Genomic DNA, 16,169 nt, shown 5'->3' with positions numbered 1-16,169 from the left:
GATAATACCTTGAACCAGTCAGAATGGCCATCAGCAAAAAGTGTACAAATAGTAAATGCTGGAGTGGGTATGGAGAAAAGGAAACCTGTTTTGCTGGTGAGAATGTAAATTGGTGCAGCCATTATGGAGAACGAACCGTATGGAGGTTTCTTTAAAAAGTAAAAATAGTGTTACAATATGATCTAGCAATTGTACTCCTGAGCATATATTTGGAAAAAACAAAAACTCCAATTGTAAAAGATACATGCACCCCCATGTTCATTGCTGCCCAATTTACAACAGCCAAGACATGACAACCTAAATGTCCATTGACCGAGGAATGGATAAAGAAGATGTGGTACATATATACAATGGAACATTACTCAACTATAAAAAATAATGAAATAATGTCATTTGCAACAACATGGATGGACCTAGAGATTATTGTAACTAAGTGAAGTTACAGAAAGACAAACCTCATATGATATCACTTATATGTGGAATCTAAGAAAAAATTATACAAAAAACTTATTTTAAAACTCAAAAATTTCAAAATCAAACTTATGGTTACCATAGTGGAAATGTGAGGAGGAGGGATAAAATAGGATTTGGGGATTAACATATACACACTACTATATATAAAATAGATTATCAAAGACCTGCTGAATAGCACAGGGAACTCTATTTAATATTCTGTAATAACCTATATGGGAAAAGTATTTGAAAAATAGTAGGTATATCTATACGTGTGTGTGTGTGTGTGTGTGTATAAACTGAATCACTTCACTGTCTACCTTAAACTAACATAACATTGTAAATCAACTAACTATACTCCAATATAAAGTAAAAATAAAGTGAAAGTAAATTGAGAAAAAGGAAAGTCATTTTATAGCTTAAGTGTATATATTTATTTTCAGCTATGACTCAATAAAGGTGGAAAAATATTTTAAAACTTCAGAATAAACAATTTGTGAAAGTTTTTAAGTTTTTAAATGCTATTATTCTTTTTTTTCTAGCCTGAATCATCTGTTGCAGATTTAATTCCTCTCTATCTAGAAATGCATATCGTGGTGGATAAAGGTTTGGTATGTGTTGCCTTTTCTTTGCTTTTGAATATTTTATATGAATGTATGATTTTCCCAGCTAGAAAGGATGTTAAAGATTCCAGTCTTCTTATTTCCATTTCATAGAACAGTAGAGAAATTTTCTGTCTGAAAAAACAGATATTCAAAATTATATTAGTTCTTTCAGAAGTGTTTTATTTGAAATCTTTACGTAACAACCCTGCATAACAAAATGGTTTTTTTTTGCTAGTACTTCACATCTTTAGGGCCTCTCTCAATCCACAATTTTAATGGCGATATTTTAAAAGTGAAATTCTTTAAGCTTTTAATTCTTGTTTTAGGGTGTTTGAAGAGCAGCATGTGGTCTAGACAATGTTTTGCCCTATAAAATATTTATTGGCAAAAAAATGATGATAACTGTTTATGAAAACTGCTTACATTAAAGTGTTACAAATTTTTTTTTTTTTTTGGTTTGTTTGCTTCTGTTTGTTTTTGGTCATGTTGGCAGCATGTAGAAGTTGCTGGGCCTGGGATCGAACCTGAGCCACAGCAATGACCTGAGCCACAGCAGTGACAACACCAGATCCTTAAGCCACTGAGCCATCAGGGAACTCCTTTAGTGGTTTTTAAGGGTGCAACTGTTTGAGTCTGTTGACTCAAGTCTGTTTGAGTCTAGTTTAAATGCACCTTTAGATTCTTTATTCCCATAAAGAGTTTGAGGACCTCTGAACTTCAGGCCTTTGAGGTGATGACTTAGTTTGTACTCACTGGTTTTATTTCTCTTCTATTTCAAAGATTTCAGAGAACATAGATAAAAGTATACTTTCCAGGTTTTGTTTTGAGGATAAATATTTGATTGTCACAGCTGTGGAGTACCATGGAGATTGTGAATCATAGTCATTACCAATGCTATATATAGGATTGTAGAGCTTGTCAGGAAGCCAGAGTTGGCTGTCAGAGACAGGAAAGATTTTGAGAGGATATTAAAATAGTTGACTTATTAGAGTATTAGAGAAAAGGACAAAGGGGAAATTTAAGAGAAAATTAAGATATTTCTAGTAACGATGTCTAAATTTCCAGGGAATATTTTTGATCATGGAAATTATTTTTTTTCAGGGTTATTTTGAAAACGTTGAGAATTGGTTTATGGCCAGGTTTGTCAGCCATATAATGCTGATTAAATATTCCTTTTCTGTGTTCTTACACATATTTATATATTCTTTAATAAAACAAACATTGAGCTAGCTCTGACATCTGTTACTAGATGTTGGGCATATAAAGAAGAATAGTGATGCTGTCTTCAATCACTTCACAAAATTTAAAGCTACACTTGTAGCTTACTGAGTTCTGTTCCAGACTGAGGGAAGTTTATGGTGCTATAAAAACAGTGTATTAATGGAGAACGATATGTTCGCACACCTGCCACCTGGGGTACACTGTAAGAGCATATAAGTAGATGTCTTTACATGTAGGTTTTATTATTAATTTATGCTGACACCAACAGATCAGGATATGATTGCTCTTAGAAAGCTAGTTTGTTATTCACAGTTCCCAGGAGGAAAGGGCATATTACATCATGCCGCGTGGGGAAGCAGTAGAGTACGACAGGAGACAGAAGGAGTGATGGGAAAACATGGCAGGGGCCTCTGTTGTGGTTTCTGTGGGAAGGAATGTTGAATCAAAGTAAACAGGTTTAGGATTGACTCGTTTAAAAAACTGCAGTGGGTTCTGGGGAATAAGAAGTTGTTTCAGGTTGTTTGGTACCTTGTCCTTGGATGATGAGGGCAGTGAGATAGGAGTGTGAGAGCTTGATAAAGCCGATGGTTGGTAATTGGGTTTTGGTTTGGTTAGTCTGTGCAGTGGGAGAGAGTGGGAAAACTTAGTGCTAAACCTTTATTTACAAGGGCTTGTAAATATGAGAGACTGTTCTTTTCAGATAACTTCAAAATTTTAGTATGATTAATACAGGGTTGAAGAAGGGAAAGAGCTGAATTGAAGAATTGACATGATATTTTAATAGTCAAGGAAAGATTTTAAGCAAAGTAATGACATGTTCATATTTTCATTTTACAGTCGTTTTTGTAATAGTGTAGGGACAGGAAAATCGGAGAGAGATGAAGCATTTAAACAACTGTTTCATAAATCAAAGTGAAATTTTATAAATTAATAGTGTTAGGAATAGACAGGAAAGGACAATTTTAAAGGTTACTAATGATGTTGAAGTAGAAAAACTTGTAAGTTGGTTTGATTTATTCATTCATTAATAAGTGTATTGAGCATCATCTAGATGCCAGTTACTATTCTGCTTATTGAGGATAGAGGAGTGAACAAAACAGAAAAAGTTTTGTTGTTATGGAACATGTAGTATAATAAATGTGGGCGGTCATAGATGATAATAACATTCACTAAACAAGTAGAAATCTAAGTGGGAGCATATTTTTGAGGGAGGATAATGAGTGTAGTTTTGGTTGTGTTTAATTAGACTGTCCTGTGGAATGTCCGAAGGATGGTATTCTTTTTTTTTTTTTTTTTTGTCCTTTTGCTATTTCTTGGGCCGCTCCCGCGGCATATGGAGGTTCCCAGGCTAGGGGTCGAATCGGAGCTGTGGCCACTGGCCTGCGCCAGAGCCACAGCAATGCAGGATCCGAGCCGCGTCTGCAACCTACACCGCAGCTCACGGCATCGCCGGATTGTTAACCCACTGAGCAAGGGCAGGGACCGAACCCGCAACCTCATGGTTCCTAGTCGGATTCGTTAACCACTGCTCCACGACAGGAACTCCAGGATGGTATTCTTTAGAGAGATTTTCTTTTCTAGATATGGAATTTGACATGGCACATTCTTCAGAGCTAAGATTTTAACAGTTATACATACACATGCATGGGTATGCGTTTCTGTGTATATGTGTGGTTTTATGTGATATCATATATGTAGCCTTTCATAACCACTGCACCATGATCAGGACACTCCACAGTTACCATCACCACAAGACTGTTTAGTTATCCATTTGGAGTCACAGCTGTCTCACCTCTCTTCCCTATACTTCTTGACCTCTGGCAATCACTAGTGTATACTTTGTATCTCTCTGATTTCAGGAATATTGAATAAATGTTATCATGTAGTATATATCCTTTTGAGATTTTTTTTTTTGTACTTAGCATCATTTTCTTTAGGTTTATCCAACCTAAAGAAATGTTCTGTATGTCAACATTTCAGTTACTTTTTTATTACTGGATAATATTGCATAGTATGAATGTACCTGACCTTTGAAGGACATATGAATTGTTTCCACTCAAGTATGGTTTTTTTTTTCTTTTTTTTTCTTTTTAGGGCTGTAGCCATGGCATATGGTGGTTCCCAGGCTAGGGGTCTAATCGGAGCTGCAGCTACTGGCCTACATCACAGCCACAGCAATGCAGGATCAGAGCCATGTCTGTGACTTACACCACAGCAATGCTGGATCCCACTGAGCGAGGCCAGGGATTGAACCCGTGTACTCATGGATACTAGTCAGATTCATTTCCGCTGAGCCATAATGGGAACTCCCAGGTATGGGTTTTTGTGAGCATCAGTTTTTATTTCTTTAGGATAAATGCCTGGCTGTGCAGTTGCTAGGTCTTACTTACTTACTTACTGTATGTAAGTCCATTATTTGTTTTAAAAGAAGTTGCTAAACTATCTTCCAGAGTGGCTGTATGCTTTTCATACTCATTCGTATATGTGTGCAGTAAAATTTATGTTCATTTTTAAATTGTTACTGCCTTACTTTTAAGTGTTCTAACCCTAAAGCAGCCTCAACCTCAGAGAGTAGATGGAGAATAAATCTCAAATATGTTACATAACAAATTATATTTAACTTTTAAATTCTATTTTTCAGTATGATTACCTGGGCTCTGATAGCATGATAATAACAAATAAAATCATCGAAATTATTGGCCTCATAAATTCGGTAAGTGTTTTCCTTTTCATATTAGTTAGGAAAATTCCTACTAGTTTTGAAATTATAATTTGCATTAACTTAATGTGCTGTTTCTGAGTAATTAAGCAATCCATATGAATTGAGTGTGGATTTGTCGATACATTGAATTAATTTCTTGGTTATTATAAAATAACATAAAATTAATTTTTCACATATTTATCTCTTCTATTTGTAGATGTTTACCCAATTTAAAATTACTATTGTGCTGTCATCTTTGGAGTTGTGGTCAGATAAAAATAAGATCTCTACAGTTGGTGAGGCCGATGAATTATTGAATAGATTTTTAGAATGGAAAAAGTCCTATCTTACCCTAAGGCCTCATGATATTGCATATCTATTCATGTAAGAATAATGTTTCAGTCTTCCTAGAAATCAAAGATCTATGATATTGATATAGCTTAAATTAGGAAATTGTTCATTTTTATTCATAATTTATTATGTACTCATTCAGGCCTCAGGCTCTTTCTGGTTGCTAAATAGGTAAAATTTATTTCTGTGCTTATCAACATTTACTGATGAGGTGACTGATGTTTCAAGAAGTTGAACCAACTCAGGATTCTTGGTTCCAGTGCTGTGTTTAGGTTTTGACTCTACAGTTTGTAGCTCCAGAGCTCATAATTTTAATCACTATGTTAAGAGGTGGGATTTACCTTATGAAGTTTGTATTTTTGTTATGAGTTGTGATCAAAGCCTTGGTAAAATAGGTTAAAACATTTTATCCTAATGAATTTTCTGCATTATTATTATTGGCTGCTCCCATGACCTGTGGATGTTCCTGGGCCAGAGATTGAACCCTCACCACAGCAGTGACAGGGCTGGATCCTTAAACTGCTGAGCTGCCAGGGAACTCCAAATGTTAGTTTTCTAATGATTGACTATGTGTCTATAATTGTAATTTTATTCATATAAAATTTATTACCAATTATAGTCAGCATATGCCTTTTAAGAAATCTATATATACATTTTTTTGAGTTGGCATGGTATTTATTTCCTTTTGCATGTGCAAGATTAATCTTTTCCCCAAATCTCTGCTGAAAACATACTGTTTTTCTTTTCATTTTTTTTTGCCAGCCTGATGGATATAAGTTGATGTTAATGTTTTTTTAATTTGCCTTTTCCAAAGGCTAGTAGATTTGAGTATCCTTCTGTGTTTGTGATCATTGATATCCATCCTTCTGAAATTGCTCTTTCATGTTATTTGACTACTTCTTTGTAATTTGTAAGGGCTTATTGAATATTTAGATATTAATCCTTTGTGTATATATATATATATATAATACTTTTTCCATGTCTGTAACTTTTCTATAGATAGTAAACTTTTTTCCCCTCCATTAAATCTTTTATATCTTATAGGGCCAGATTTGTTCATCTTTTTTTTTTTCTTCTGGATTTCCTGTTTGATTAAGTTCTCTCCCAGCCTTAAATTTTAGTCTGCAGATTTTTTTTAGAGAATAAATATTATTACTTTTTGTAAATAAGTTTTTGCTACATCTTAGTCTAATTTTTATATAGCACAAAAAAGAAGTGAAATAGCCGGTTTCACCATGAATTTAACTACTACTTTTGGTGAACATTCATCAGATCCTACAAACAACCTCTTGAAATGTTTAGAAAGAGTAAAGTAAATATGTATATCAGTTTGTTATTTGTAGACTTTTTGATGATTGCCATTCTGACAGATGTGAAGTGATACCTCTTGTGGTTTTGATTTGCATTTCCTTGATAATTAATGATATTGAGCATCTTTTCACATGTCTCTTGGTTATCTTAATGTCTTCTTTCGAAAAATATCTTTTCAGGTCTTCTACCCATTTTTTAATCAAGTTTTTTTTTTTTTTTTAGTGTTGAGTTGTATGAGTTCTTTGTATGTTTTAGATTTACCCCTTACATATGTCATTTGCAAATAATCTTACATATTCAATAGGTTACTTTTTCATTTTTTGATGTTTTCCTACAGTGTGCAAAGCATTTTAGTTTGTCGTGATCCCATATGTTTATTTTTGCTTCTGTTTACCTTGCCTGAGGAAACAGATATAAAAAAATATTAAGACTGCAATCAAAGCATACTTCCTATGTTTTCTTCTAGAAGTTTTAAGGTTTCAGATCTTACATTTAATCCATTTGTGGTTTTTTTTTGTCTTTTATCTTTTTTTGAATATGCTTTGAGAAAGTAGTCCAGTTTCAGTCTTTGCATGTAGCTGTCCAGTTGTCCCATTACCATGTATTGAAGAGGCTGTATTCTCCATTGTGTTCATGTCTCCTTTATTATAGATTATCAACCATATAAATTTGGGTTTCTTTCTTTTTAATGATTTTCATTTTTTCCATTATAGTTGGCATACAGTGTTCTGTCAGTTTTCTACTGTAGAGCAAAGTGACCCAGTAACACACACACACACAGACGTATATATATATACACACATTCTTTTTCTCACATTATCATGCTCCATCACAAGTGACTAGATATAGTTCCCAGTGCTATACATACAGCAGGATCTCATTGTTTATCCACTCCAAATGGAATAGTTTGCATCTATTAACCCCAGACTCCCAGTCCATTCCAGTCCCTCCCCCTCCCCCTTGGCAACTACAAGTCTGTTCTCCAAGTCCGTGAGTTTCTTTTCTGTGGAAAGTTTCATTTGTGCCATATATTAGTTCTCAGATATAAATGATATCATATGGTATTTGTCTTTCTGTTTCTGACTTACTTCACTTAGTAAGAGCCTGTAGCTCGATCCATGGTGCTGCACATGGCAGTATTTTGTTCTTTTTTGGCTGAGCAGTACTCCACTGTATATATATATATCTTCTTAATGCATTCATGTGTTGATGGATGTTTAGGTTGTTTCCATGTCTTGGCTATTGTGAATAGTGCTGCAATGAACATGTGGGAGTATGTATCTTTTTTAAGGAAAATTTTGACTGGATATATGCCCAAGGGTGGGATTGCTAGGTCATATGGTAGTTCTATATTTAGTTTTCTGAGGTATCCCCATACTGTTTTCCAGAGTGGGGATTCTAAATTTGGGTTTATTTCTATGTTCTCTATTCTGTTCCCTATGTCTATGTCTCTATTTTTGTGCCATTCTGTTTTAATTAATACAGCTTTATAGTATAATCTGAAGTCAGAGAGTGAGATGCCTCCAGCTTTGTTCTTTTTCTCAAGATTGCTTAGTCTGTTTGGGGTTTTTTGAGGAGCCATAAAAATTAATTATTCATTAAATTTAGATAAGCCACAGCCAAATGCTCACAGAAAATGTTTTTAAATCACTTATTGAATAACAGCCATGTACCTGAAGGAATGCTTAAAAAGTTAAAACAATAATAATAATAAAAAATAATAAAAAGTGAACAAGGTATTCAAAGTCACTTCACCAAATAGTCATATAGATGGTAAATAAACACATGAAAAGATTCTCAACATTATTGTTCATTAGGGAAATCTAAATTAAAACCAAAATGAGAAACCATTGCGTACTTAAAAGAAAAACCTGACAGTGCCACCTGCTGGAGAGTATGCAGAACAACTGCATTACTGGTAGGAAAGTAAAATGGTACAGTTCCTTTGGTAATTAGTTTGGCTGTTTCTTAGAAACTTAAACAAACACTTACCTTATGACCTGGTAATTCCACTCTGAGATATTTACATGAGGAAAAAAAAACTGTTTAAAGTAAACTGTAAGAGAATGTTTATAGTGACTTTATTAATAATTACACCAAATTGGGAAAACCCAGATGTCCATATTGGTAAATGGATAAACAGATTGTGATTTAGCTATAAAATGAGTCATTACTTAAAAATACAAAGAAATGAACTATTCATACTTGTAGCAAAAATTAAGAACCAATCTCAAATTTATTTTGTTGAGCGAAAGAATCAATCTTACACATACACACATACACACCCCCCCACACACACCCTCACACACACACATGCATGTGTAGCATACATGTATTTTGCTGGAAAAGCCAAAATACAGGAATAGAAAAAATATATCAGAGATTGCCAATGGCTTGGTGTAGGAGGAGAGGGGAAGGTGTATGGGAAAAATTTGGGCATTGATGGAACTGCTTCATATCTTAATTATTGTGTGGTTACATGAATGTATGCTTTATTCAAAATAATACTGTACATTAAAAAGAGTAGATTTTATTATACGTAAGTTATACATTAATTTTTTTTGGCCACGCCCACAGCGTGTAGAAGCTCCCTGGCCAGAGATTGAACCTGTACCATGAAAGCCACTGGAGCTGCTGTAGTGATAACACTGGGTCCTTAACCCATGATGCCACAAGGGAACTCCACAGACATTAATTTTTTAAATGGAAAAATTATGAGTTCATATAGATATTTTTAATCGGTTTTAAATTATTTAATTATAATCATCACAGTGATATTTTTATCTAGCTTCTTTAATTTCATAATTATATCTTTTCCTCTTAAAGGTTCTTCATATCATTCACAATACTATATATTGCTTTATCCAACAGTCGTGGATTTCTCTGGGTTTTTTGAGTATATCTTATTAAAAATGTACAAAAAACTTTGCTCCAAAGTCTCTTGAAATACTTTCTTTAGTACCAAATTTATATTAGATATTGATTTATTTAGATTTGTTCCCAAATTTAATTTTATGTTTTTGAATTGGTAACACAGTTACATTATTCAAAAGTCAAATCCATGTATAAAATTATACACAGAAAACTCTTAAAAGTTTTTTTTAACTTTTATAATTGTCTATATTACGTGTTTTTAAACACTTCTTTAAATGGATTACACAGTGACTATCTCATCCATCCTCTGAAATAACATTGTTTTCAATGTAGCAAGAGTTTAGCACTAATTACCACATCTAGAGAAAATTCCTATGTCCGGTCTGCCACCTACATCCTTTGTTTCCTGGTCCCAAGGAATCAATTCATTTTTATTAGTGGCTTGTGTATTTTCTTAGTGGTTTTTGTGCAAATATAAGCAAATAAATATATTCCTATTGTGTCTCCTTTCTTAAGAGGATGCATGTTATATAACTCTTATCCTGTTCTCATTTATTAGCTTATCTTAGTCTTCTTCACATCAGAACACATAGTTCATATTTTTTTTTTGGCATTCATACTTTATTTTATTTTATTTAAAAAAATTTTTTATTACTCAATGAATTTATTACATTTGTAGTTGTGCAATGATCATCACAATCTAATTTTATAGGATTTCCATCCCACAACCCAAGCACATCCCCTAAACCCCCCAAACTGTCTCCTCTGGAGACCATAAGTTTTTCAAAGTCTGTGACTCAGCATCTGTTCTGCAAAGAAGTTCTGTCTGTCGTTTTATCAGATTCCACATGTCAGTGAAAGCATTTGATGTTGGTGTCTCATTGTATGGCTGACTTCACTTAGCATGATAGTTTCTAGGTCCATCCATGTTGCTAAAAATGCAGGTATTTCGTTCATTTTAATGGCTGAGTAATATTCCATTGTGTATATGTACCACATCTTCTTGATCCTCTCCTCTGTCGATGGACATTTAGGTTGTTTCCATGTCTTGGCTATTGAGAAGAGTGTTGCAATGAGCATCAGAGTACATGTGTCTTTTCGAGTCGTGGTTTTCTCTGGATAGATGCCCAGGAGTGGGATTGCTGGATCAACTGGGAGTTCTATGTTTAGTTTTCTGAGGCATCTCCATCCTGTTTTCCACAGTGGTTGCACCAATTTACCATCCCACCAAGAGTGTACTAGGGTTCCTTTTTCTCCACACCGTCTCTAGCACTTCTTGTTTGTAGACTTTTGGATGATGGCCATTCTGGCTGGTGTAAGGTGGTACCTGATAGTGGTTTTGATTTGCATTTCTCTAATGATGAGTGATGTTGAACATCCTTTCATGTGTTTTTTGGCCATCTGTATGTCTTCTTTGGAGAACTGTCTGTTTAGATCTTCTGCCCATTTCTTGATGGGGTTGTTTGTTTTTTTTTTTTTTTTTTGGTATGGAGCTGCAGAAGGTGTTTATAAATTTTGGAGATTAATCACTTGTCAGTTGATTCACTTGCAAAGATTTTCTCCCATTCTATGGGTTGTGTTTTCATTTTGTTTAGGGTTTCCTTTGCTGTGCAGAAACTTTGAAGTCTGATTAGGTCCCATTGTTTATTTTTATTTTTATTGTCAATACTCTTAAGAGGTGGATCTGGGAAGATGTTGCTGTCATTTATGTCAGAGAGTGTTTGGCCTATGTTTTCCTCTAGGAGTTTGATAGTGTCTGGTCTTATATCTAGGCCTTTAATCCATTTTGAGTTTCTTTTTGTGTATGGTGTTAGGGAGTATTCTAATTTCATTCTTTTCCATGTGGCTGTCCGGTTTTCCTGGCACTACTTATTGAACAGGCTGTCTTTTCTCCGTTGTATATTCTTGCCTCCTTTGTCATAGATGAGTTGGCTGTAGGTGCGTGGGTTGAATTCTGGGCTTTCTATCCTGTTCCACTGATCTATATTTCTGTCTTTGTGCCAGTACCATGTGGTTTTGATGACTGTTGCTTTGTAGTCTAGTCTGAAGTCTGGGAGCCTGATTCCTCCAGCTCCATTTTTCTTTTTCAGGATGTCTTTGGCTATTGTGGGTCCTTTGTGCTTCCAAACAAACTTTAAAATATTTTGTTCAAGTTCTGTGAAAAATGTCCTTGGTAATTTGATAGGGATTGCATTGAATCTGTAGATTGCCTTAGGTAGTATAGCCATTTTGATAATATTGACTCTTCCAATCCACAAGCATGGTATGTCTTTCCATCTATTTGTGTCATCTTTGATTTCTTTCATCAGCATCTTATAGTTTTCAGAGTACAGGTCTTTTGTCTCTTTAGGTAGGTTTACACCTATGTATTTTATTCTTTTGGATGTGATGGTAAACGGGATTGCTTCCCTAATTTCTCTTTTTGATCTTTCATTGTTAGTGTATAGAAATGCTGTCGATTTCTGTGTATTAATTTTGTATCCTGCAACTCTGCCAAATTCGTGGATGAGCTCTGACAGTTTTCTGGTAGAGTCTTTCCTAAAGACTTTAGGTATGGTATCATGTCACCTTCAAATAGTGATAGTTTTACTTCTTCCTTTCCAATCTGGATTCCTTTTATTTCTTTTACTTCTCTGATTGCTGCGGCTAGGATGTCCAAAACTATGTTGAAGAGTAGTGGCAAGGGTGGACATCCTTGTCTTGTTCCTTATATCAGCGGGAATTCTTTCAGCTTTTCACCATTGAGAATGATGTTTGCTGTGGGTTTGTCATATATTGCCTTTATTATGTTGAGGTAGGTTCCTGCTATGCCCACTTTCTGAAGGAGTTCTTACTTATTTTTAACCACTATATAATTGGGCCAGAAAATCACTGCATGTAGTTTATTTGACTAGTTCCCTAATAATTGGTACTTGGTTTGCTTCCAACCTTTTAATATTACAAAAAACTTTACAGTGAAAAAAAAACCCTCATGTGTGTCACTTTATGTATGTGCATGTGTATCTGGAAGGCGGATTCCCAGAAGTGATATTTCTGGGTAGTATAAATGTAATTTTGATAGCTAACACCAGATTTTGGACTAATTTTAGTACTTTGCACACTCATCAATAATGTAAGAGAAGAGTCTGTTTTTCCACAGTCTTGCCAACAAAGTTCATGGTCAAAATTTTTTTTCACCTGTAGTATGTGAGAAATGGTTTCTTGGTAAATGGTATCATAAATGGTATGGTTTTAATTTTCTTTTTTTCATAAAACCTATAGACAGACAAATACAGACATAGATATATATATATAGATATAAAAAGATAAATTTATTTGCCTTTGCAGTGAGAAGTAATTTTCTTTCCCAATTGGTAGTTTGTCTTTTGACTTGGCTTCTTGTGTGTGTGTATTTTAAAACTGCCATACAAAATATTTTTATATTTAGAGAAGAATTATGTTTTTATTTGATGGTTTCTAGAGTTTGAATAATAATTAGAAAGACCTCCCCACTTTATGGTTATGAAGGAAGTTTTTTTTTACTTTTTTTAAAAAAATTTTTATTATGACTGATTTACAATGTTGTGTTAATTTTTGTTGTATAGCAAAGTGACCCAGTCATATATACATACATATATATATATTCTTTTTTCTCATATTATATCCTCCATCATGTTCCATCACAAGTGATTAGATATATAGTTTCCTGAGCTATACAGCAGGATCTCATTACCCATCCACTCTAAATGCAAGAGTTTTCATCTATTAACCCCAGCTTCCTAGTTCATCCCACTTCCTCCCCATCTCCCTGGCAAACACAAGTCTGTCCTACATGTCCATGATCTTTTTTATTTTGTAGATACATCATTTGTGCCATATTTTAGACTCTACGTAATAAGCAATATCATATGGTGTCTGTCTTTTTCTTACTTCACTCAGTATGATAGTCTCCAGTTATATCCATGTTGCTGCAAATGACATTATTTTGTCTTTTTTTTGGCTGAGTAATATTCCCTTCTATATATGTGCCACACCTTCCTAATCCATTCATCCATTGATGAGCACTTAGGTTGTTTCCATGTCTTGGTTATTGTGAATAGTGCTGCAGTGAACATATGGGTACATGTATCTTTTTCAGTGAAAGTTTTGTCTGGATATACGCCCAAGATTGGGGTTGCTGGGTCATATGGTAGTTCTATGTATAGTTTTCTGAGATACCTCCATCCTGTTTTCCATGGTAGTTGTACCAATTTACATTCCCACCAACAGTGTAGAAGAGTTCCCTTTTCTCCACACCCTCTCCTGCATTTGTTATTTATTGACTTTTTAGTGATGGCCACTCTAACTGGTGGGAGGTGGTATCTCATAGTAGTTTTGATTTGCATTTCTCTAATAACTAGTGATGCCAAGCATTTTTTCATGTGCCTGCTGGCCATTTGTATGTATTCTTTGGTGAAATGTCTATTTAGGTCTTTTGCCCATTTTTCAATTGGGTTGTTTGTTTTATTGTTGTTGAGTTGTATGAGTTTGTACATTTTGGAGATTAAACCTTCGTTGGTTGAGTCATTTGCAAAAGTTTTCTCCCATTCTGTGGGTTGTCTTTTTTGATTTTTTTTAATGCTTTCCTTTGCTCTGCAGAAGCTTTTGCGTTTAATTAGGTCCCATTGGTTTATTTGTGTCTTTATTGTCTTTATTATAGAAGGTGGGTCAAACAAGATGCAGCTGTGATTTATATCAAAGAGCATTCTGCCTGTGTTTTCCTTTAGGAGTTTATAGTATCTAGTCTTACATTTAGGTCTTTAATCCATTTTGAGTTTATTTTATGTATGATGTTAGACAATGTTCTAATTTCATTCTCTTATATTCAGTTGTCCAGTTTTCCCAGCACCGTTTATTGAAAAGACTGTCTTTCCTCCATTGTATGTTCTTGCCTCCTTTGTCATAGATTAATTAACCATAGATGTTTGGATTTATTTCTGGGCTTTACATCCTGTTCCATTGATCTATATTTCTGTTTTTGTGCCAGTACCATACCATCTTGATGCCTGTAGCTTTGTAGTAAAGTCTGAATTTAGGAAGCTTGGTTTCTCCAGGTCTGTTTTTTCTTTTCAATGTTGCTTTGGCTATTCAAGATCTTCTGTATTTCCATACAAATTTTAAAATATTTTTTCTAGTTCTGTAAAGAATGTCATTGGTAATTTGATAGGAATTGCACTGAATCTGTAGATTGGCTTAGGTAGTATTGTCTTTTTGACCATATTGATTCTTCCAACCCAAGAGTATGGTTATGTCTTTTCCATCTGTTTGTGTCTTCTTTGATTTCTTTCATCAGTGTTTTATAGTTTTCAGAGTACAGGTCTTTCATCTCTTTAGGTAGGTTTATTCCCAGGTATTTTATTCTTTTTGATGCAGTGGTAAATGGGATTGTTTCCCTAATTTCTCTTTCTGATCCTTAGTTGTTAGTATATAGAAATGCAGTTGATTTCCGTGTATTAATTTTGTACCTTGTGACTTTACTAAATTTTTTGATGACCTCTAATAGTTTTCTGGTAGTGTCTTTGGGATTTTTATGGTATAGAACATGACATGATTCTATACATAGAATAGTATATCACCTGCAAACAATGATAGTATAACATGATTCTATATGTATAATCATGTCACCTGCAAACAGTGATAGTTTTACTTCTACTTTTCCAATTTGGATTCCTTTTGTTTCCTTTTCTTCTCTGATTGTCATGGCTAGGACTTCTAAGACTATGTTGAATAACACTGGTAGAAGAGGACATCCTTGTCTTCTTCTTGATCTTAGTGGAAATGCTTTCAGTTTTTCACCATTGAGAATGATGTTAGCTGTGGGTTTGTAATAAATGGCTTTTATTATGTTGAGGAAGTTCCTCTCCATGCCCACTCTCTGAGTTTTTATCGGGAATGGGTGTGGAATTTTGTCAAAAACTTTTTGCATCTATTGAGATGATCATATGGTTTTTATTTTTCAGTTTGTTGATGTGGTATATCACATTGATAGATTTGTGGATATTGAAGAATCCTTGCATCCCTGGGATAAATCCTACTTGATCATGGCATATGATCTTTTTAATGTGTATTTATATGCAGTTTTCTAATATTTTGTTGAGGATTTTTGCATCTATGTTCATCAGTGATATTGGCCTGCAATTTTTTTGTGATATATTTGTCTGGTTTTGTTATTAGGGTAATGGTGGCTTCATAGAATGAGCTTGAGAGTGTTCCTTCCTCTGCAAGTTTCTGGAGAAGTTTCAGAAGAAGTGGTGTTAACTCTTCTCTGAATGTTTGATAGAACTCAGCTATGAAGCCATCAGGTCCTGGACTTTTGTTTTTTGGAAGTTTTTTAATCACAGTTTCAATTTCAGTACTTGTGATTGGTTTATTCATATTTTCTATTTCTTCCTGGTTCAGTCTTTGTAGGTTGTACCTTTGTAAGAGTTTGTTCATTTCTTCTAGTAGTCTCTCATGAGCCTTTGTATTTCTGCAGTGTCAGTTGTAACTTCTCCGTTTTCATTTCTAATTTTATTGATTTGAATCCTCTCCCTTTTTTTTCTTGATGAGTCTGGCTAACGGTTTATCAATTTTGTTGATCTTTTCAAAGAACCAACTTTTGGTTTCATTGATCTTCTCAATTGTTATCTTTATGT

The 16,169-nt window shown here is 34.3% G+C and overlaps 1 protein-coding gene across 1 annotated transcript in view; it reads left to right on the top strand.

Annotated features, from left to right (window-relative positions):
- ADAM32 (ADAM metallopeptidase domain 32) overlaps positions 1-16,169 on the top strand; it is a 125,061-nt gene that overhangs the window by 24,579 nt on the left and 84,313 nt on the right. The window contains exons 7-9 of the mRNA XM_047770237.1: positions 996-1,064; positions 4,921-4,992; positions 5,198-5,364. Coding sequence (XP_047626193.1) covers positions 996-1,064; positions 4,921-4,992; positions 5,198-5,364 — 308 coding nt within the window. The remainder of the gene's footprint in view (positions 1-995; positions 1,065-4,920; positions 4,993-5,197; positions 5,365-16,169) is intronic.

The sequence above is a fragment of the Phacochoerus africanus genome, chromosome 3 (genome assembly GCF_016906955.1).
Source record: "Phacochoerus africanus isolate WHEZ1 chromosome 3, ROS_Pafr_v1, whole genome shotgun sequence".
Lineage (NCBI taxonomy): Eukaryota > Metazoa > Chordata > Mammalia > Artiodactyla > Suidae > Phacochoerus > Phacochoerus africanus.
Note: the sequence above shows the minus strand (reverse complement) of the source record. Positions and strands in the feature narration are given on the sequence as shown.